Source organism: Argiope bruennichi, chromosome 8 (assembly GCF_947563725.1).
Source record: "Argiope bruennichi chromosome 8, qqArgBrue1.1, whole genome shotgun sequence".
Taxonomy (NCBI): domain Eukaryota; kingdom Metazoa; phylum Arthropoda; class Arachnida; order Araneae; family Araneidae; genus Argiope; species Argiope bruennichi.
Genome location: NC_079158.1, coordinates 25,932,113 through 25,953,657, shown reverse-complemented (window position 1 = coordinate 25,953,657; position 21,545 = coordinate 25,932,113). Strand labels below are relative to the sequence as shown.

The 21,545-nt window shown below is 27.2% G+C and overlaps 2 protein-coding genes across 3 annotated transcripts; one reads left to right on the top strand and one right to left on the bottom strand.

The window, feature by feature from the left end:
* Positions 1 to 1,595: 1,595 nt before the first annotated feature.
* LOC129981758 (beta-secretase 1-like) lies at positions 1,596 to 6,429 on the bottom strand. Of its 2 annotated transcripts, none has more exons than XM_056092743.1 (2): positions 4,858 to 6,429; positions 1,596 to 2,522 (listed from the first exon to the last, which is right to left on the bottom strand). In XM_056092743.1, the coding sequence occupies exons 1-2, from the start codon at positions 6,205 to 6,207 to the stop codon at positions 2,427 to 2,429; spliced, it is 1,446 nt and encodes a 481-aa protein (XP_055948718.1). In that variant the 5' UTR covers positions 6,208 to 6,429; the 3' UTR covers positions 1,596 to 2,426. The 2 variants fall into 2 exon arrangements, with proteins under 2 accessions (XP_055948718.1, XP_055948719.1); XM_056092744.1 differs by having other exon boundaries at positions 1,597 to 2,522; positions 4,854 to 6,429.
* Positions 6,430 to 6,639: 210 nt separating this feature from the next.
* On the top strand, positions 6,640 to 21,488 carry LOC129980875 (spliceosome RNA helicase Ddx39b-like). Its single transcript, XM_056091324.1, has 10 exons — positions 6,640 to 6,723; positions 7,026 to 7,232; positions 7,322 to 7,449; positions 10,704 to 10,980; positions 11,745 to 11,863; positions 18,976 to 19,107; positions 20,214 to 20,323; positions 20,694 to 20,838; positions 20,930 to 21,077; positions 21,245 to 21,488. Exons 2-10 carry the CDS (start codon positions 7,034 to 7,036, stop codon positions 21,256 to 21,258), a joined length of 1,272 nt encoding a protein of 423 aa, XP_055947299.1. The 5' UTR covers positions 6,640 to 6,723; positions 7,026 to 7,033; the 3' UTR covers positions 21,259 to 21,488.
* The last annotated feature ends 57 nt before the right edge of the window (positions 21,489 to 21,545 follow it).

Below are 21,545 nucleotides of genomic sequence, written 5' to 3'. Positions count from 1 at the left end.
GATGGCTCGTATGTTGCCTTGTGGTCCGAGTGTCAGGTTGGTAGCTAGTTGACGCCAGTTCGATCCTCGCAGAACGAATTAGTTTACCTCTCGCAATTTCTGTCCATTTTAAATAAATTTTTTAAAATTTTAAATTTAGAGAAAATTATTATTTTTCTGTTAAATTTGTGAAATTTTTGCAAAAATTTAAAAGAATTTCTATCTTTTATTTAAAAGTCCCTCCAAAATAAAGAAATCAATGAAATAAAAGTCTAAATGCTTTCCGAGATTCTCCAGACATATTCGCTCTGTTATACACAGGGCTTTCATGCCTCGCTTCGCACTATTATAGAATATACACAAAGACTAGACATAAGGCTTTAAATTGATCCTGTTCGATTCTTGCTGAACGAATTACTTTTTCTTCCGCTCTTTCTACTATTTAAAGTTTTTAAAATTTTAAGATTAGAGAAAATTATTATTTTTCTTTTCAATTTGTGATATTTTTTCAAAAATTTAAAAGAATTTCTATCTTTTTTTAAAATGTCCCTCCAAAATAAAGAAATTAATGAAATAAAACTGTAAATTCTGTCAGAGATTTTGGGCATGCGCAGGCATTTTCATTCTGCTATACACAGAGCTTTTATGCCAGGATTCACACTATTATAGAATATACACAAAAGACTAGATATATGGCTTTAAATTGCATCCTTGGATGGCTCGTACGTTGCTTTGTGGCCCGAGTGTCAGGCTGCCATCATAATCAATTATATATATATGCTTTTAAAATATAAAAATTGAGATGGATTAATATGAGGAAGAGAAATTTAAATTTGATATATCAGTTTTGGCATATAACCAAATTTCAAGCTGGATGAATTATAATGATGGTAATATATCACACATTTTTCAATCATTAAGATAAAACATATGTTCAATAACAAATTACTAAAGAATAACATAATTTCACATGTTGATTTCAATAGTGAATATGATAACTTATCACAAAAAGTGCTTATATTATCAAAACGTATATACTACTTTTGGATACAATGAAGTTATTAAGAAAACTGACCCATCCCCACCCCAAAAAAGCTAATTATTATGATGACAAAATTTGAAGTCACAAGCTATAGTAATAAACATAAATATTGTCACCTAAAATAATATTTACAAAGGTGATAAAAATTAATTTTGAAAATATTCTTAAAATTAAATATATAGACATTAAATAAAATTAACAAAATAATAAATTTACAGATATGATAAACTTACATGTTTTTTTTTGTTTTTGTTTAAAGGAATTATGGTAAATTATAATTATTTCTACACTTCTATTTCATTTAAAGGAATTATGGTAATGTATTGTTGAGTTACTTAATAGACAAAGTAAGAACTTACTGTTGATATGCTGATTACTTAACCATCATATGTTGAAGAATAATGGATTCATCTTAATAGAGATTAAAAAAAATCAATTTTGTATCATATTTATTTGATTCAATGTAAATTATTAAAATGTTTTACACAATCACTAAAACGCACATTACAAAATTTACTTCAAACAATTAATGTTTTTTTTAAAAAAAAAAGTGAGTATCAAAATTTACTTTACATGCAGATTTAAAAATTTGTTATGGTACTTTCTCATCAATAAATCACATTATAAAAAATAATAAATATGCTACAATAAAACATTCTTATGCTAAGATTGTTCAAAGATGTTCTAAAGAAGTCAAATTAGTCATAAATAAGTTCACCTTGAATATAGTTTTTTGATAATACAAGTTACATAATCATTTTCCATAAGTTAAAGAATCAGAAGGCAAAATAGATAAAATGCTAAGGAAATGAACACAAACAAAATAATAAATAAAAAGTCATTTCCAATGAAATCATATTCATAGTTTAAAATCTTATGAATTGTTCGCTGCAGTATCTTATACAATTTAAGAAATTAGTATAAGTATAGTTGAGTTATAGGAAATTAGTACAATCATAGGAAACTGTAATCACAATAAAAAGTTAAATATTTCTTAAAAAACTATTTTAAATATTTCAAATAATAAAGATAAAGGAAAAATCTGTAAGTAAAAAATATCTTTCAGTTTTATTTATAACAAGATTAATATATAGTTTAGCACACAAACATAAAAATTTAATTATTGCTCAATCTTTATTTATTTAATTTTGAATGAAAGCAACAAGTTGACTAAAACGACATTGAGTGATTTTAATTGCATTAATCAGCAAATTTTTATATTAAGAGCCAATCATGATTATCAAATAACTTAAATGTTTGATGATGTTCTTTTCACTGAATATAAACACATTAAATGCATTTTAGTGAGCTATATAACTTTTCAGTTACAGCCATTCAATTGTGTGCCGAATATCTTCATATACATATTATTCAATTTTTTTCCACATTTGGTACATATCTCATTTCATACTATCTCTTCAAAAGAAGGTTCATTTGCTCTCAAATCCTGAAGCAGAATATGATCATTTTCATCATTTCCATGTTTCCAAAACAATGCCGTCTAAAAGAGAGAAAGCTAAAATGATCAATGTATAAATAAATAAATAACACAGTGTATAGATGAAATATGTTTGAATAATAAAAGTATTGAACATTTTAGCAAATATAATAGATACTCATTAATCTCAGAAGGACTGTCCTAAAATTATACACCTTTAAAAGACACGCAAATCGAAAAAGTAATCATACAATTTATAAATTGCTATAACAATTACAATGGTAAAAAATAGATGCAGCTTATCCTAAATTAGATAATTTTTAAATCATGAAATTCAAACCAACCAAATGTTAATGAATCCATTTTATTTAAATCAAAATAAATTTTAAATTATTCTTTGGTCAAATCAAAAGTAATTTTAAAAAGCTGAATAAATGATTTTGTTATATAAATATATAAAATGCAATTCTATTACAATATTTATAACTATATTGAGAATTACTAAATAGTTGTTTCTCTTTAAACAGTACAAAGAAAGAAAAACTAAATTTTTATTCAACTATAAGTTGGGTTTTAATAATGTTCTAAAAAACACTGAACAAAAATAGTGGTTCTAAAATAAAATTAAAAAAAAAAACTTTACACAGAATTCAGTTTATTTCACAACTGAATATCTTTTTATCATTGTGTGAGACAGGAGAAATTTTTTTTGTGTATGAATTTTTCCCATTTCAATCATGCATTTAATGCTAGTCACAGAGCTGAAATAAGCATTATAGGACCTTAGGTAATACAAATATAGAGGGTCCCTTTTCTATGCCAAACTTTCAAAACCAAACTTTTTATAAGTTGCTTCAGCAGCAAATTTTGACAATCTGTAATACCAAAATGCTTAATTGCAGATTATTTTCCCACAATAGAATTCAGTAAATTGCATATAAAAAATGCATAACTGAAATTTAAAAGTATTTTTTTAATATAATAGTTAAAAAAAGACAAAATTTTTCTTCCTGAAATAATATTTAATAATAATATCAGCCTTTTTTTAAAAATTATAAACCACTACACTTTTTAAAAAGTTATAAAATAACATAAAACTTGGTAATCAATTAGGAATGTTACTAAAATAATGATTCAAAATTAATTTAAAAAATACTTGGTTTTAATCTGAAAAAGTTCAATTGAACAGCTTTTATAATGAACTGAAAGAAAAAATTAAATAACTCAAAACATTGCATAAAAATCTTGAAGGGTGGAATTTGCAGGCAATTGCCTACTGTGCCTCTTTACTAATTGGCTTTGCTTTTATAGCATTTAATCTTATTTTCTCCCTCCCTTCAGGTGAATGAAATTAAAGCTCTATCTTAATTTTGAAACTTCTATTACGGACAGATTTGACTCTTTAATCTTAAACTTTTGTGAATCTAAGCTTTAGAACATTGTACAATCAACAAGAATTTTAGGGTTTGGAATCATTTTTGGAACTTCTATACCATCTAAACAATAGGATGTTTAAACCTTTGAACTAAGAAACAGGATCAGATTAAATTCTACTGGAGACTTCTCCATTCCTTTTACAAAACCAAACATTTTATTTATTAATTTTAATTTAATCGTTATACTCACACACTTTTAATGTAACAAATATTTTGACAATCTTAATAAAAACTATTACTTATAGATTACAGTTCTAAGAGAATATTTCAGTATCCTAAATAAAATAAAATAAAAAGATTACGACATAATATAAATATTTATTATATATTTTTATACTATAATATATACTAAATATTTATTTAATATTATTCAGTCAGTGGGTTGTAAAAAAAACTTAAATCACACTAATCTGCAGACATGAAGGGGGGGGGGGGAGAATTAAGAATAAAATTCAGAAATTTAAAAATACTGAATTGTTTATTTTAACAATCTTTGAGTATAAGGTCTTATTAATTAAAAAAAAAAGAACATATTTAAACTGCATTGGAAATATAGCATAAAAAATATTGAAACCCACTCAATGTTCCATGAATCCTAGGTAATTGTATACTTTGCATATATGATAATTCAGACCAAATAAAAATGATTAAACATCTATTACATTCATATTATCTTTAGATTTTGTTTCTTTAATAAAGCTTTTTAATATGCATTTTTAACAATACAAAGAAAATAATTTTATGATTTGAAAATAAAACACTAAATATGAAGTCAATTTTTTAGCATAACAATCAATTCTTTAAATAAGAAGTCAATTCTTTAAAGATTGTGACTGAAACTTAAAAAGTGATGTAATTATTAAGTAAATGCATTGATGAGTAAAATATTATCTTATATAAATCAATATTATATAAAAGACATTTTAGATTAAAATGAAAAAAAAAATTCAGACAGCACCTACTAAGCTACTTGTTTCTGACGATTCATCAGTATGCAGTAAAAACGTTCTAAAAATCCATGAAATAAGCATGTACAGTAACACCAATGTCACTAATACAGAAAAGAATAAAACAACTATCATTAATGGTGAAAGATCAAAGGAATTTGCTAGTTTCACTTCTTTTTTACACATTTGTATATTTTTATTCGTATATTTTGGTTTCATGACGGATCCAGGAAAACCACTTGTTTCATTAAAATGTTCAGAATTAGCAAATCCAATTCTTTTGTTCTGTCGATCAAATACCACATAAAATCCTTTTAAAATTGATGAGCCAATTAAAACTCCATCATCCAATACAGCAAAAGCATGTTTAAAACAAATAAGTTCTGTAGATTTATTTTCATAAGGTAATAAATATAATTCAGGAGAAATAAGGAGATTAAAAGAACTATTTATGGAATGATAAAAGGACAACGTGAGAGTAGGAAAAACTGATATATCAAATTTATCATAAGGCACACATGCTGCAGTTTTGTTCATCCAAAATTTATCAGAGATAATATGTTGTACATGTTTTCGAATTTCATCATTTGTCCAGTCATACACACTTTTAGGCAAATATAATTCTGTTGTGCCACTATCAATCACAGACTTTTTTTTATTAATTTCCCAACATTCCATTGGAATATGTTTCATTCCCACTCTTAAATCAGTTAAAATTATTTCATAATACCATTCTTTGATAATAGGTGTGTAAACAACATCACGATTATTGGATAATTTGGAGGTATAACCCATTTCAAATTTTCCACAATTTGTTGCTTGTACTGGGTTTGAAAAATATGGCCCACATAAATCTAAACTAAAAATATTACCAACATCTTTATCTTTGATAAGCGTATCAAAAAAGGGTTGAACAGATGAGTTTGGCAATGCAATTGATCGGTATGCTAATCCAAGTAAACCCTGAAATTGTGAATGAGGTTCAAATATTTTATTAATGGTTACCATACAAGCTAGAGTACATGTTATTGTACCATTTCCGAAATTCAAAACATCTTCGATTAAGAAACCACTCCACTGACCAACAATATATTGTAAGTGAACATTAGTATCAAGTTTATTCAATGTTTTAGATTCATTGAAATGAAAAAATTTATTATCCCCAACATTTGGAGGTACAGCAGCGACAGCAACATTACTGCTACCAGTATCTAACAGAAGATTGATTGCTTGTGGAGGAGTTCCCAAATAAACTTTAATGAAATAACCATGTTGAGCTTCACCATAGATATTTAGTTCGTAAGTAACTTGGCACAGACAATAAGATGCAGACAACAGAAAGTTAAAAATCCAAAAGATGGGCATACTTCAATAATTCGAATGCTGATATTTAATTCTGTTCAGCAGCATTTTAAAAAGAAGAAAAACTAATAAATCTGGTAAGATAAATACAATTCATGTCTATTGTTTATCACTTTGTGCTACAGTTTACGACATTTATCATATGAAATGAAATCATCCTGAGCAAACATACTCTTCAAGTAAACACATATTGCGAAGGAAATTTTCTATTATCGATAGTATGGAAAACAGAGATTGCGCAATAGCACATGATACGTGAAGTGTAAACATAAAATTAAAAAAAGTGACAGATCCATATATAAAATCAATAATTAATCATGCAGTTATTTTTAATATATTATTATATTTAAAGTTAAAGTTTATTTTCTTGAAATATATTAAAAATTAAATGTTGGTGGGGGATGAAAGAGAGGAAGAAACTAGTATCTTGCGACTGGCAATAGTTGAAGAACGAATCAGAAAACGCGTGTTGTTAGAGGTTGTAGTTGTACCTTGCTGGTTTGGTAACGACTATTCAAGGTAAGTAATCCTTATTAATCATTATATTTTTGTAATTTTTCTCTGTTTTAATTATTAGTTTTATGAATTTCTCTTTCTCTTATACTTTGGTTCTATGTTATCTTTTAGCACTGTAATACTATGCTTTCTATTAAAGAATTTTTATCCCATACCGGCTTTACTGATTGACAGCCATTTTCTTTATGCATATCTATCGAATTCAAAGTAATAATTGATCGCCACCGTTATATCCTATTAACCAATATTTTGGTGACAATGCTTATTTTGAAAAATACTTGATATTCGGTATTTTATATTTTTAGTTGACAAAATGGCAGAAAATGATGCAGAATTATTGGATTATGAAGATGAAGAGGAGCAGGAACAGACTGCTCCTGATCCTACCATAGAAACGAAAAAACCAGCCGGTGGTTATGTATCTATACATAGTTCTGGGTTTAGAGATTTTTTGTTAAAACCTGAACTTCTGAGGGCTATAGTAGATTGCGGTTTTGAACATCCATCTGAGGGTAAGTTAGTACTTAATCATTTATTGTAGGATTTATGTATAAAATTTTAAAGATCGTTGTATTAACATTTTTTATTTTACTTTTGACAGTCCAACATGAGTGTATTCCTCAAGCAATTCTCGGAATGGATATATTGTGCCAAGCTAAGTCAGGTATGGGTAAAACAGCTGTGTTTGTTTTGGCTACATTGCAACAATTGGATCCTGTTGATAATCAGGTAAATGTCTTTTTTTTTTGTAGTTTTCTATATATACATGTATAAGAAATTCAAATTATTTGCATTCTTATAATTAATTTTTTTTTGCACTTAATTCAGATTTCACTGTAACTTATGATTTGTGTATAATTTTCTATTTCTCTAACCATAAAACTGTTTGCTCATTATTTGCATGCAATATATTTTATACTTTATTTTTTAATTGAATGTTTTAATGATTATTCATTCGTGCACATGAAACAAATATTAGTGATGTATTAAGGAATATTATGGATTTTGTATAAGAAATATCATCGAAGAAAACGCTTGTTTTGTATATTTAAAACAGACATTATGAAAACATTGTTCTAAGCATAAACTTATTTTTTAGAAGTCATATCAATGCTATAAATGCTATTTGAATTCAAATTTTTGTCAGACAGTTGCACTTGATCTTATTGATTCGCATATAAGAGTTTTGTACTTAAAAAGATGTTTCCAATTGGAAGTAGAGGTTTTTGTGGATATTTTGACAAACCACAAAAATTCACTTATTCAGAAAAGCAATATCTGTTATTCTCTTAAAACAAATGCATTGCATATTACTAGTGGGACCCCTTCTTTGTTGACTGGGGAGTCTCAATGCTGATCCTGTCGGTGGTATGCCCAGTTATCAGGGACATCCGAATAGGATTCCCCCCCCCCCCTGCCATCACTGAAGAAATTATTTTATCACTCATCCTTCTAATACTTGCTAATTTTAGTCCAAAGAAGTCTCTCTGGAGTGCAATTCTAGCATAAGTTCGAGACACCTGCAATGCTTGTATGTTTGTAATATAAATAGTCGATCTTGAAATAAGTAACACTTAAAAGTCCTAATAATGTCATGAGCTGCCTTTTTGTGCGAAACTGCTTACAGTTTGTTGTTGCTGAGATATTTTTCTTTATTGGTCTGAAAACTTTTTGTAGTCTCATTGATACTTTTCAATAGATTGTCATAAATTCTATACCTGCTTTGCTATATTTCTTTAGCAATATTAGAAGCTTTGGGTTAACAAATTTTAATTATATCAGTTACAGATTATTGAACATTGTAAGCCCTGCCTCTCTTCCAGCTATTTGCATTGTTTGTTATTTTATATTTCAAAATGGTTATATGTGCAGAATGCTGAATATCCAAATTTCTTTTATCCAATATTTGTAGAAGTGAATCTTTTCATTGTCCATATCTTAAGGTATCTTACTGATTTTTTTTTCCCACAAAAACTTATACAAGCATGATATTCCGGCATTGCAATTAATTTGTATGATTCTATATACTAATTAATCATAATTATTGTATTGTTTTTGAACTGTTATTTCTCATCTGTTTCTCGTCTTTTTTTTGCAACATGTGAAACAGATTGATGGGTTAAAAAAGTTTGTGACATGTATCAGCTGTGACTTCAAATCTGTGTGTTCAAATGTTTGTGACATCTATAGACCAAATTTTGATGCATTGTTTTTGGCGAAAAAATATTATGAAGCATTTATTCTTCAGAAAATTGACTTTTAACAGAAGTTCATGTAAATACACTAAAAACAGATGTTTTCTTAATCTTTAGAAAGAATTGCATAAAATCAGTTCATTACAGATAAGATAAATTGTCCACTTTTAGTTTAAAATTCCATTATTATAGTCTGTTTTTCTTTTATGTAATATTGATATTGCTATGTCAGTAATTATATCTTATTTGGATCTAAAATATTATTTCAGAATTTTAAAAGTTCAGTCTTAATTTGTAAATCATAATTTTTTTTTCTCTGATAAACACTTTCATCTTTCTTACCGTAAAAGTGAAGTGTGCCCCTTACTGTGCCAAGGAAGCCAAGAACAAGCACTTCTGTAAAACAGTTATGGTTACAACTTTATGCATTGGAATTATGATCTTTATTTATATAAGTATTGTAATTTTTATTTTTTAATCTGAGATTTCCTTAATCTGTAGCTGAGATTTTTATTAAAATTTTTTTTAACCTTTGGGATCAGGATCACTATTGCTGCTTATCTTAATAATTTTGAAGTTTTCAAACCGGCTGCACCGGTCTGTTGTGTAAAGAAAAATTTAGAGCATGCGATGCCTTTTGGCATCTGAAGAAGGCACCGGGCAGAATTTTTTAACTTAAAAAAAAATAATAAAACTCTGCTTTGCCAGCAGCGAAAGTTAGAACCTAGTAACTTCGCTAGCACATTGAACATAAGGATTGTGTGGATAACAAGAACAGTACATACTAACAAACATCCTTTCCTAACTTCATCAGCTCGTAAATTATATATAATATTCCACTTGCTGTTTATCCATTCTGCATATTCAAAATACTTACTGCTATCTCATTCACCAGACATTCATTCTTGCACAATTACAGTTACAACAAATTTTTCAAGGGAACCAACCATTAGAACACCAAAAGAATTACGAAAATTGTGAACAATTCCATTGCAGAATTTTTTAAAAGAAAGAATTCAGATAATTTCCTAAAATACAAATTCAAACGATTTTTTAAAGTGCATATTGACAATTAAAAATTTCAAAAGAATGTTTTCTGCTCATATTCACATTAAAAATAAAATTACATTGTCTTATTAGTAGTAAAAATTTTTTAATTGTAATAAAAAATAGAATTAAAATCTTTAATCGATATTTTTTTTATTTTAACATTTTTTATAAAATATTTGTAGATTGTGTACAACTCAACCATTGTAAAATTAGTAAACAAAATAGCATTAAGGTTGCTAGAAGAGTGTTGGGTTGCCATGTTGGCGACAAACTCGGGGGAAGGGGCACTCTAATCTTCACTTTAACCCATCTTTCTAATATAGTCATATGCTTTATGGTTGTTAAAGAATTTTTTTTTTTCTTATATCCTTAGGTTTAATATTTTTTGTTTTTGCCCCCCTCAAAATGATCATGTTTTCCTAAATTTTGGTGAAAATATATTGTCCTTTAAGCTATTTTTGATTAGAAGTTATAACATGAAAGTTTTTTTGAATAACTTATCAGTTGAAATTAACAACTGAACATAATTTCTTCATTTGATGTACTGATTAGTAATACTGATAGTTTGATTATTCGAAAGATGCTGTTGTGTTAAAAGTTTCTTTAGATGAGTCATGAATAGAAAATTTTTTTATAGCAGTTGGTTAATAATATATTTTAAAAAATCTGTGTAAGGTTTAGTTTTCTAAAGTATATGTTATTAATTATTAAAATGAATCTTTTCCTTTCTATATGTAGGTCTCTGTGTTAGTTATGTGTCACACTAGGGAGTTGGCATTTCAGATTTCCAAAGAATATGAACGTTTCTCTAAATACATGCCTAGTATAAAGGTTGGTGTGTTCTTTGGCGGAATGACCATCACTAATGATGAAAAAGTATTGAAATCCAACTGTCCTCATATTGTTGTTGGAACACCAGGAAGAATATTGGCTCTTGTAAAGTCAAAGAAGTTGAATTTACGTTACATCAAGCATTTTGTTCTTGATGAGTGTGATAAGATGTTGGAAGCTTTAGGTAATTTTATGTTGAATAATTTTTAGAAATTGTAACTTTAATTTAACTGAATGTTAATTTTATATACTGTTATTTTTAAATGATTGAAACTTATAAATGAGTGGATCTTATTAGAATACTTATAAACTTTCATGTTGCAATTTAGCATTTAAATCAATTTTTTAAAATTTTTTGTCTATCTTGCATAAAAATTTGTTAAATTTTGAAACAACTGTAGATTTCTCAGTAGTTAGGTTTCATCTGAAAAATTAAAAAAATATGTATGGAAACTTCATAAATTATTCTTTTTATATTTGTACAAATTTCTTTAACATCCAGAGTTTATTTTAATTTCATGATTTCAAATTCTGAAATGTGTTCTTTAGTACATTCTTAGTTAAAATTTTATATAACTTTGTGAGAAGATCCATTAGGGAGCTTTTATTTTTAAAATATATTCTTTTTTTGGGGGGGGAGGACTTGAAATCAGAAATGAGTGATAAATCACATCAATCTTATTTCAGAGTGAATCCACTTCTAATACATATCTTACAAAGTACAAATAAAAACTTATTTTGATTATATAATAGGATAAACTGTTTTATTTAAAGAATTGCAGATGTTGAACAAATGATATTTGAAATCTAATAAGTATTTAAAAATTTATTATAATAAGAATTATGTTTTAAGATCTTTCTAGGCTATATTTATCTTAGAGGATTCTTAAATACCTTTGTTTATTTAATATACAGAATTGTACTTTATTTGATATTTATAATTTTTAGATATGCGTCGAGATGTACAAGAAATTTTCAGAAGTACTCCTCATGAGAAGCAAGTAATGATGTTCAGTGCTACCTTGAGCAAAGAGATTCGCCCCGTTTGCAAGAAATTTATGCAAGATGTAATAATACCCATAATTTTAAAAAATCTGAATCTTTATCCAAAATGTTATATTTTTCATTATCTATTTTTAATCTTTTCCATTTATTGCTATAAATTTGTATGCAATATTGTTTCTAAATATTCTGTTGTATATTTGACATGAAACTTAAGACAGCTAGATATTTGATATGAAGCAACTTTATAAATTCTTGATTTTTGAGGAATTTTTAAATTCTTGCTATATGAAGAATATTATTCAGAATGGAATGAGGCTTGAGTCAATCAGTTAGGTGTTTGTGTTTGAGAAATTGGGCAGTCAGAGGCGTCTCAATGTAGTTAGACCGAATTTGATGAAATACTGGTTCTTGGTGGAAGTGAAGTTAATAAGAAAATAGCAGATTGATTGTGTGGAAACTATGAATAAAATATAAGATGTGGGTTATCATTGATGGATGTGAAGTATTGAGATCATCTGCAGCTACGAAATCTTTAGTTGATATCGGCAGTTCTGAAAAGGTGAATATAATTTGTCTGTGCCTTAAAGTTTGTCGTGTTTGCACTGTAATAGGACAGCAAGGCTTTAATAAATGTATGATGTAGTTTTGTGTGTTAAAAGGAGAAAATGATGTACAATTCATAAATAAAGCGTGACACGAATGATTTTTAATTGGCTACAAATATGTTTCAAAATATTGGCATGAAGTTTGGAAATAGAAACAGGACTGAGTTTTTTTAGGGTGATGAACTTATATGCAGAGTATGTTGTGGTTTGAAGGTTAAACTATAGTGTGTTTGTTAATTGAATTATTTATTGGAACTCTAATGGCGTAGATTAAATTTGAAGTTGGTTCATTGTGGTGGATATAAATGTTGTTGGGGTAGGAATCACTATAAAAGGACTGAACTTGTAGGATTTCTTTTGTGTGTTATTTTTGCATTAAAAATATTCATTTCTCAGTGGAATTTTTTTTAAAAAGAGCTCAGAATTTCTCTAGTTTTTATTGTTTCTGTTTAGATGGCTCTTAATTTTTCATTTTTTTTTTTTTTTTTCCCCCTCTGTACATTTTTTGAAGACATTACATGATATGCATATTATTTGGTAGCTGTAATTTATGTGTTATAAATAGATTTTTAAGTAATTTTCTATGTTAAATTAGTGAAATTCAAAGAATCTTAACCTCATAGTTCCTGATATAGACATTATATTTTAAGATTACCAAGGTGATCAGCCATAGATTTTGTTTTTATACTAAAAGAAAAATATATGGAAATGCACATCTCAATTTTCTATCAATTTTGTCTTAATGACTTGATACTTTTTTAATCATAATTATGATTTGTCCATTACCTGATTATACTGTTTGCAGTAGTCAAAAGTAGGGAATGAATAAAATGCTCCTAATCATATGTATTGTCTTTTGGATAATTAAAGGTTTATTATTATATGAAGTTGAAACTAAGTAGAATACTTTTTTGCTTGATTAAAAATGTAATTGGATTTTATGTAAGGCATGGGAACTATTAGGTTTGTGTTATCTAGCTGATGCTGATAACTAAGAATTTTTGTAGAAATTAACTGTTGATGAATAAGTGTTTTTGGAAGGTTGTTATACCTGCCAAAATTTGTTAAACTTTGAGTCTACAATTACCATTCAATAAAATTTGACCCCTTAATTTAAATGCCTTTTCAGTTTAAAAACCTTTTAAAAATTCTTATTCCTAAATTTTGATTGGTTGTATTAGTGGATATTATAAGGAATTTATTATTTTAGATGTAATAGCCTAAAGACATTACATGAAACTAATGTAATCTATTTGATATCCATTTTTCAAGTTTTATCTTGTATATAAATTAAGGGGTTAAAACAAATCTGCGTTTCATCTTATAAATGTTTTTGTTATACTGCCCAAAAAGGCAATCTGCTGTATTTGTTACTGTCGGAGGTGATTGTGACCTGGAATTTCAGATTTCCTGAAATCGGGAATTTCCAGATTTGTGATATGTACTCATCTTTTTTGTGTTCTGTTTTAAGGTAATTATTGTTTTGGAGCAAATGTGTTGCTTAGAGATTAATTACATGGACAATGTTATGCAAGACAAAATATAAAATCTGAATAAAGATAAATCTATCAGTTATCATTTCTTATACACTGGCCTCCAGAAGTTCAAGGTACAACTTGTTTTTAAAACTCAATTTAGTGGCAGTAATAAAATTCGCGATTTATATGCATGATGGTAACAAATTTTTAACAAACATATGCAAAAACGAGAGTTGCCACTTTTATTTTAAAGAATTGAATGCTTATGGAAGTGAGGAAATGTGCAAAAATCTGACCTACTTGATTTTGTGTGTAAGTGTTGTGTGTGATTGTAGATCTTTAGTTTATTGGTAATTTCTTTGATAATATCCAGAGAATCTAACAGTGTCTAGGCGGAGTTGTTTATCCAATTTGTTAAGTTGATAAGTGAGTGGATGGCTGGAAATGGATTATCTTAAGCTGATGTTGTTAGAGGACATTATTCAAGCCAAACACGTTGCAACACTTGCTTGTGACCATTATTTAGCTTTTTTGGATTGAGGGATAAGAAACACTACTGTGTCTCGGCTTGTGGCAGATAGTTTTGTGGTTTGAAGGAGAAGAATGACCTCTACTGCAGTGTGAAAGATGTCTTTGCAATACAAGTCTGTATGCAAGATGACCAATTGCATGTCTCCCCTTTGAGCTTCCCATTTACGTTAGGCAAGAGAATACATCTCTTGAACCAATCAACAATGGGCTTCTGTATCTTCACAGTATGGGAGAGTGATTCAGATAGTTGGATGATCTAGGAGGAGCAATGCATCAGATACAACCAATCCAAAATTGTTGAAAACCATAAATACATAGGTGGTTTGGGCATGGTACTCCCTCGCTAGTCATACTTATCTGTATATGTTCCATGGAGGATTGAATGGTGTGAAATGTTGAAACAGTCTTTGATCCATATGCTGCTACTATTGGTAGTGATTTTCATCTGCTGTACGACAATGTGCTACTCCACTTGCCTTCTTGAAGTTCAGAGTATGGAGTGAATGGAATGGCCAGCTCGATTCCTAGACTTGAATCCAGTAGAGCATTTTTGGGACTACCTCGGGAGATAGGTTTCTGCCTTAAGCCCTCTTCCAAGATTATTAGATTAGCTGGAACAAAGATTACTCCAAGTGTTTTCTTCACATGCCATTTTGGAGTCTAACAACTTAATTCTCAGCATGGAAAGTCGATGCCTCCAATGGATTGCAGCTGTAAATGAACACATTAGAATCCGTTTTTGTAAAGTTCTTGTAATATTTTTCAATATAAAACTGATATACTGTATTCTCTAAGAGTGGACTTCTCTACCAATAGTGCATTCTTTTGTTGCAAGTCATGTTTATGTTAAAATTAAGAAAATTTCATTATTACATTCATTAAAAAACTGTTTAATACACATTTCCTCTTAATTTTTTGTTCATTCATTCCCAAATTAGACTCAAAAGACAGGTTGTACTTTAACTTTTAGAATCCATTATATTTTATTCATATTTTAGATTTACATTTAATAATTATTGTATACATCAGCATGTAATGCTCATAATATTGAGCTTTGTTTTGACCATAAATAAAAAGGAAGGAAACATAATTATTGCAACTAAATGCACCCAGCCTTTTTTTAAGTTGATATTTTTTAAATGTTGCAGTAAAATAAATTAATTTTAATAATTTTGCAAAAAAATTGCTGTTTACTTTAAATTGTTTGAAAACTTTAAAATTCTGTTTAATACAATGTAGTCAGATAAGGTCACAATCATCTCTAAATTGTATTATTGAGTGTATTGTTTATAATTACTTTTTTAGTTTTTCATTTATTTATTTTAAAAAGTTCTGTTACATCAAATTATCAAGGAAAATTCTTTTTCACCATCTCTTCCATGAATAATCAGTAGCTTCATGGAAGATAATATTTTTCTATCTGATTTTAAGTTTGAATAAAAGTAAATTTGTTGATTTCCATATGATTCTTTTTTACATTTATTAAATATTTGAGTTATCTATAAAGGATCCTAATTAAAAATTAATGAAGGCTTTTTATGGTTAATAGTATCATATAAAACTACATGGATTGTAGAAAAATGGTCTTAAAGTCTAATTTTGTAAATTTAAATATTTAAAGTTAATTGAAAATTTCATTTGGTGCAATTTTTCAGATTCAGTGCACAGGTCATTGTGTTGAAAACAACTTTTTTCAGTATGAAATTATTCCTTACATTGTGGCATTTATTGTATTTTTTATGTATTTATTTTAATTACTTTATTGTTTATTTTATGTTCTGTTCTTCATCTGAAAAAAGTTTATGTCTTGGTATATATGTTTCTCGGCATAAAGTTGAAACAATTTTTTAATTTTTGCGTTAAAAGCATTGAAGTATTCAGTTTTTGTTATCGTAGAAGATTATAATAAATCTGTAAAACAATTCAAATTTAAGTCTTTTTTTTTTTAAATTTCCTGTAAAAGAAATGCTGATATTGTTTCAAATGACTTGCATTGAATTTCTTTGGAATATTCGGCACATTTTTTTTTCAGAAAGAAGAACAATTTTCTTTTGTTATTACATAATTCTGCTTATATATTTTTAAAATGATTGGATTTAAAAATGTTCATATCACATCTGCATATATTTATTTTATTGAATTTTGTGAAAAATTATTGAAATGAAAATGTACTATTTAACGTTTTAATTCATAGTAGAAATTACATATTGAATATTTAGTTCGTAAATTGGCATGAAAATTGGATCCAAATTCTATATCTTTGTTTCCTATTCATATTTAAGAGAACGTCATATTAAATATAAAATAATTATTTCTTAGCATTTGAATCCTAGTGTTTTCACTATTGTTTGTTGCTTGAGGGTTATTTATTGATATGCAGTCTTGTTTGTACTGTTTTCTATTCTTAAATGCCATTTGTGCTTATTAAATTGGGAGAAGAGATTGGCTTTCTTTTGCTTGTCATTCAAGGCAGATTAAGTTATTTAAATTTTTTATTTTGTGAATGTTTTCTAAGATTGATAAGTTTATAATATTTTTGTTAGTTTATAATTTTCCTCAAGTTTGTTGTTAAAATAAGCAATGAGTTGATTATCAGACAATAATTGAAAGTGTTGCAAGTTCTTTTGATTTTAAATTTCTGTTTAAGTTAACTTTTGTGTTAAAACAGGTCCTTCTTTGGGATTCACAATAGGATAGTGTTAATCATTGAATTATTAAAGGAAAAGTTTAAAATTTCATTTCTATAAATTTCATAAAAGGTTAATCATTTTTATTAAAAAAATATTTTTCTGTTTACAGAATGTTCAAGAATATTTACTTTTTTGTTCTTAAAATCATTATTATCTCATAAGTTAGTCATTCTTTCTCATAAATCGCCATCAAATAAAAAAACCCTCCTTGTGATGTTTCAATCATTGTTAAAATTTAATTTTTAAACAGAATAATAATTTTAAATACAACTTGAATTGTGATAAAGTGGCATTTTTGTTACATTGGCATCAAAGTGGCATTTTTCTTTATTCATAGATCTTTGAAATTTTTCTTGCATTTGATAGTTTTCAATTGAATTCTAAAACCAAAATTGCCTTAAAGTATTTTAACTTCTTGCTAAATGTAGATGTGTGAATGTTAAAATGGAAACAATGTTTTAGAAAGAATGTTCAAGGAATTTGTTTGGGAACAGAGTTTGAATTTTAAATAATTTCCCTCTGAATTGACTGAAGTTAACAGCTCTTCTTTATTCCATATGTAGTTAAAACCAGTTTTATAAAATTAGAACCAAAATTTTAAACAATTTAAATCTATTAATTTAAATTATAATTATAGCAATATATCATAATTTCGTTATATAAAAAAAATCTTTTTATGCTTAAACAGAAATTATTGTTAGTTTACTCTGAAATTATTATTTAAACGTAATCACTGTTGAATCAGCTTTTGAGCTGTCTCAATCCAAGCCTTGTCACTTTCCAATAACAATTTTCTACTTTTGAACTTGTTGAAAGTTTGAAGGCTTTAATGCTATTATATAAGTAGGCAATCACCTGAAAGGCTATAAATGTATCTAGTCATGTCACAGATCATGTGCGTATCTTTTAGTGCATTGCTCCTACATTAATGACATCTGTCTCAGAATATATTTAGTTTGTGAAATTGGAAAATGTTATTTTACTGCTGTAGGAATTTTTGAAATTCTTCTGCTTTGCATATATGTAACTTTAGTGACAGTTTTTGTATTTGTTTTCCAAAGATGCCAAATAATGTTTCAGTTCATTTAGTTTCTAAAGGATGAATTATGATTATGATAGTTGTTTGAATCATTAAATGAGAGAATAAATCCAACCTCTATGCCATGTTGAATATGCAAGTTTTCAGCCAAGCCATACAACTATGGTTTGTAATGTGGCCTATATAATGGTAGAAAATAAATGTTGACAGCTAATTTAAGATTTTCCCCAGTACTGGCCATACTGAATATTTATCTTAAATAATCTTTTAAATTACAGTTAACAAACAAGGTTAATAAAGTTGGTTTAAAAATAGTAACATGTTGAAATTGGTTACATTTTCGCAGTGAATTATATGCATCTCGTTTCTTTAAACAAGTTTTATGTGTATTTTAATTTTTCAGGTATGTGGGTGTTCTCTTTATTTGCATTCGAAATGCTAAATGGTATTCTTAACAATCTATTGAAATTTATTTCTGTAGGTTCACTTTTTTGCAAAAAGAAATTCAATTACCAGGGAGAAATTCTATTCCATCACAGGCTTTTTCAGATTTTCTATTGGACCTTTTGAGTAGCTATTTTTTATCTTTGATTTGGTCTGTTTCTTTATCCAGCTCTCAAATCAATAATTTATAAAAGTTTAAAATTCATTTTTACTTTTCAATCTTTAAATTTGAAAATTTCAAATGATTTGAATTTTTTGCTTTTGAATTCAAGATGTTTTCTTAGTTCATTTTATTACTATATCTTATTTGAAAAAGCCTGTCCAGTGTAATTATAGATTTTTCTTTTGTTTTATAAAAGTACTATTTTTTGGGTTCTCAATTTTTAGCCTATGGAAGTATACGTTGACGATGAAGCTAAGCTTACCCTTCATGGACTTCAACAATATTATGTAAAATTAAAGGATAATGAAAAGAACAGGAAACTTTTTGAACTTCTCGATTTACTTGAATTCAATCAGGTATGTTAATTACATCCACATTAAATTTTTTTATCTTTAGAAATATGTTTGGATAAAAAGTATTAGTGTCGGTAGTATTTATGAATCGTAAAAAATAATTTGAATAGAATTATAAATCCATTATCTCTATAATGTATTAACTTCTTGTTCTATTTAGGAACAAATTTTGATTACTTTTTTTAAACTTAAATTTATCTGTTCTGTATAATTTAATTTTCTTAAATGTATAAAGTTTTTATTTTCTCATGGACATAGGAAGGAAGCTATCTTATTGTTTTTTTTCTCTTCAGCTCCTTCCTTAGTATTAATGATTGGCCTTTATACATAATTAGGACTTGCTGTCTGCCATTAACTGTTTAAAAAGAGCTTTTTCCCATGGTGCAGGGATGGGAAAGATTTCTATATTTGATTATTGTATAACTCAACTTTATAGTCTAATTGATTGCTTAGTTAAATTCGTTAAATTTAAATATTTTTCTGCTTCTAAAATCTAATTACTTTGTAATGTTCCTTGTGTTTAATTATAAGTTCTATAATTCTGATAGTTTTGATTTATGTATGACTTTACATATAAAACAAACTTGTTTGTAGACATATATATATTGTCAGTATTATATATGGTTCTTTTTTACATAATTTCTGTAATATATTATTTTTTTTAATCTTATCTTCCACTTTTTATGAAAGAAAATTATATGTAATATGAATATATTATAACTTATATATCTTCAACTTAGTTTTATAGGATACGTATGTTTATACTACATGTCCTTTTCTTAGTTGTAATTAAATATTTATTATTTTTTGCAATGGATGATACTTTTTTTTTTTTTTTTGCATATAACATCTTTTTGGCTATGAAAAGTTATGGAGAGTAGAAACATTTTTTAGTTTTTATTATTCAGAATATCTTGATAATTCGAAATAAGCTGGGGCTTTCAATGTTGCTTCTTAGATAATTTTGTTTAATTTTATTTATAAAACTAATTTAATGCAGTGGTTTGTATTAGGATAAAAAATTTAGTTTCTATATCGTTTCATATTTGTAAAATTTAGACCGATTTGCCAGCATAAAATATGTTTTAATACTTTTGTATTTATTTCAGGTAGTTATCTTTGTGAGAACAGTTCCTCGGTGTATGGCTTTGGCGCAACTTCTTGTGGAACAGAATTTTCCAGCTATTGCTATTCATCGTGCTATGACTCAAGAAGACAGGTGAGTTATCATTATAATGTTACACATACAAAACATCTTAATGTAATTACATAAATTTAATTTTTGAAATTATGTTGATCTCTTATCCTTTTCATTGGTTTCTGTTAATTCTTCTCTCTAGCAGAAGAAAGGATATCCTTCTTTAGAAAATTTATATAATTATAAATTTTTTTTAATCTGTCTATTTTTATTGTTTTCAACTTTTAAAAATGAGTATGTTTTCTGCTTTAATTGATAAGTAAAATTTTAAAAAAAATTATTGGATCAGTCGCACATTTTGTCTTAATCTAAAAATGTTAGCACCTTAAATTTTTGAATCATTTTAAAATTTGTGTGCATTGCAAAATATAAGAAGACTTATTATTTTTAGGCTCTCAAGATACCAGCAGTTTAAAGAATTTCACAAACGGATATTGGTGGCAACTAACCTTTTTGGTAGAGGAATGGATATTGAAAGAGTTAATATTGTCTTTAATTATGATATGCCGGAAGACTCGGATACATACCTGCATAGAGTAAGATATTTTTATTTTTAAAATTAAGCTAATCTGTTGTTGACATATGTTTGGAATATGGTGTATAAGTTAGAAATGATTCTATTATTAGGTAGCTCGTGCTGGGAGATTTGGAACAAAAGGTTTAGCCATAACATTTGTTTCTGATGAAACTGATGCTAAGACTTTGAATGAAGTTCAGGAGAGATTTGATGTAAATATTTCAGAACTGCCTGAAGAGATAGACATATCTTCATACAGTAAGTGTACTTCAAATTTTATTGATCTAAATTGTGTTTGAAATTAAATTCCATTTCATAAACATTGATGAAAATTATAATATTAATAAAAATATTATTTATTATTATACTTCAGTTATTAAAGAATTGGCAATATTTGTTGCTTCAAAGATTTTCTTTCTTTACAGTTGAAGGACGATAAGGCAGACTGCCAGTTTTAAGATGCTTCAGAACATGGGCAACAGTAACCAAGTTCTTTTGACAAGCATGCATCATCTGTGTGTACTCTTTTTTCGTAAAGTACCAAGTGAAATAAATTGGGAACGATTTTCATTATCTTGTTATGTATCATACTTGTCATTTACCACAATGCCCATAATTTTCCAGTTGTATATATATATTCAAGCATTAAATATTTCTTTCATATGTTTCTTTTATTGTCTTAGTCATTTTCATTTTAAATCAAGGTAATAAAAATTAAAGTTTGAT

Coding starts and splice junctions, on each gene's coding strand:
- LOC129981758 (XM_056092743.1), bottom strand. CDS start 6,207: ATGCCCATCTTTTGGATTTTTAACTTTCTGTTGTCTGCATCTTATTGT. Junction 2,523..4,857: donor CGTCAGAAACAAGTAGCTTA/GTAGGTGCTGTC, acceptor TCTCTCTTTTAG/ACGGCATTGTTTTGGAAACA.
- LOC129980875 (XM_056091324.1), top strand. CDS start 7,034: ATGGCAGAAAATGATGCAGAATTATTGGATTATGAAGATGAAGAGGAG. Junction 11,864..18,975: donor GCAAGAAATTTATGCAAGAT/GTAATAATACCC, acceptor CTCAATTTTTAG/CCTATGGAAGTATACGTTGA. Junction 20,324..20,693: donor GCTATGACTCAAGAAGACAG/GTGAGTTATCAT, acceptor TATTATTTTTAG/GCTCTCAAGATACCAGCAGT.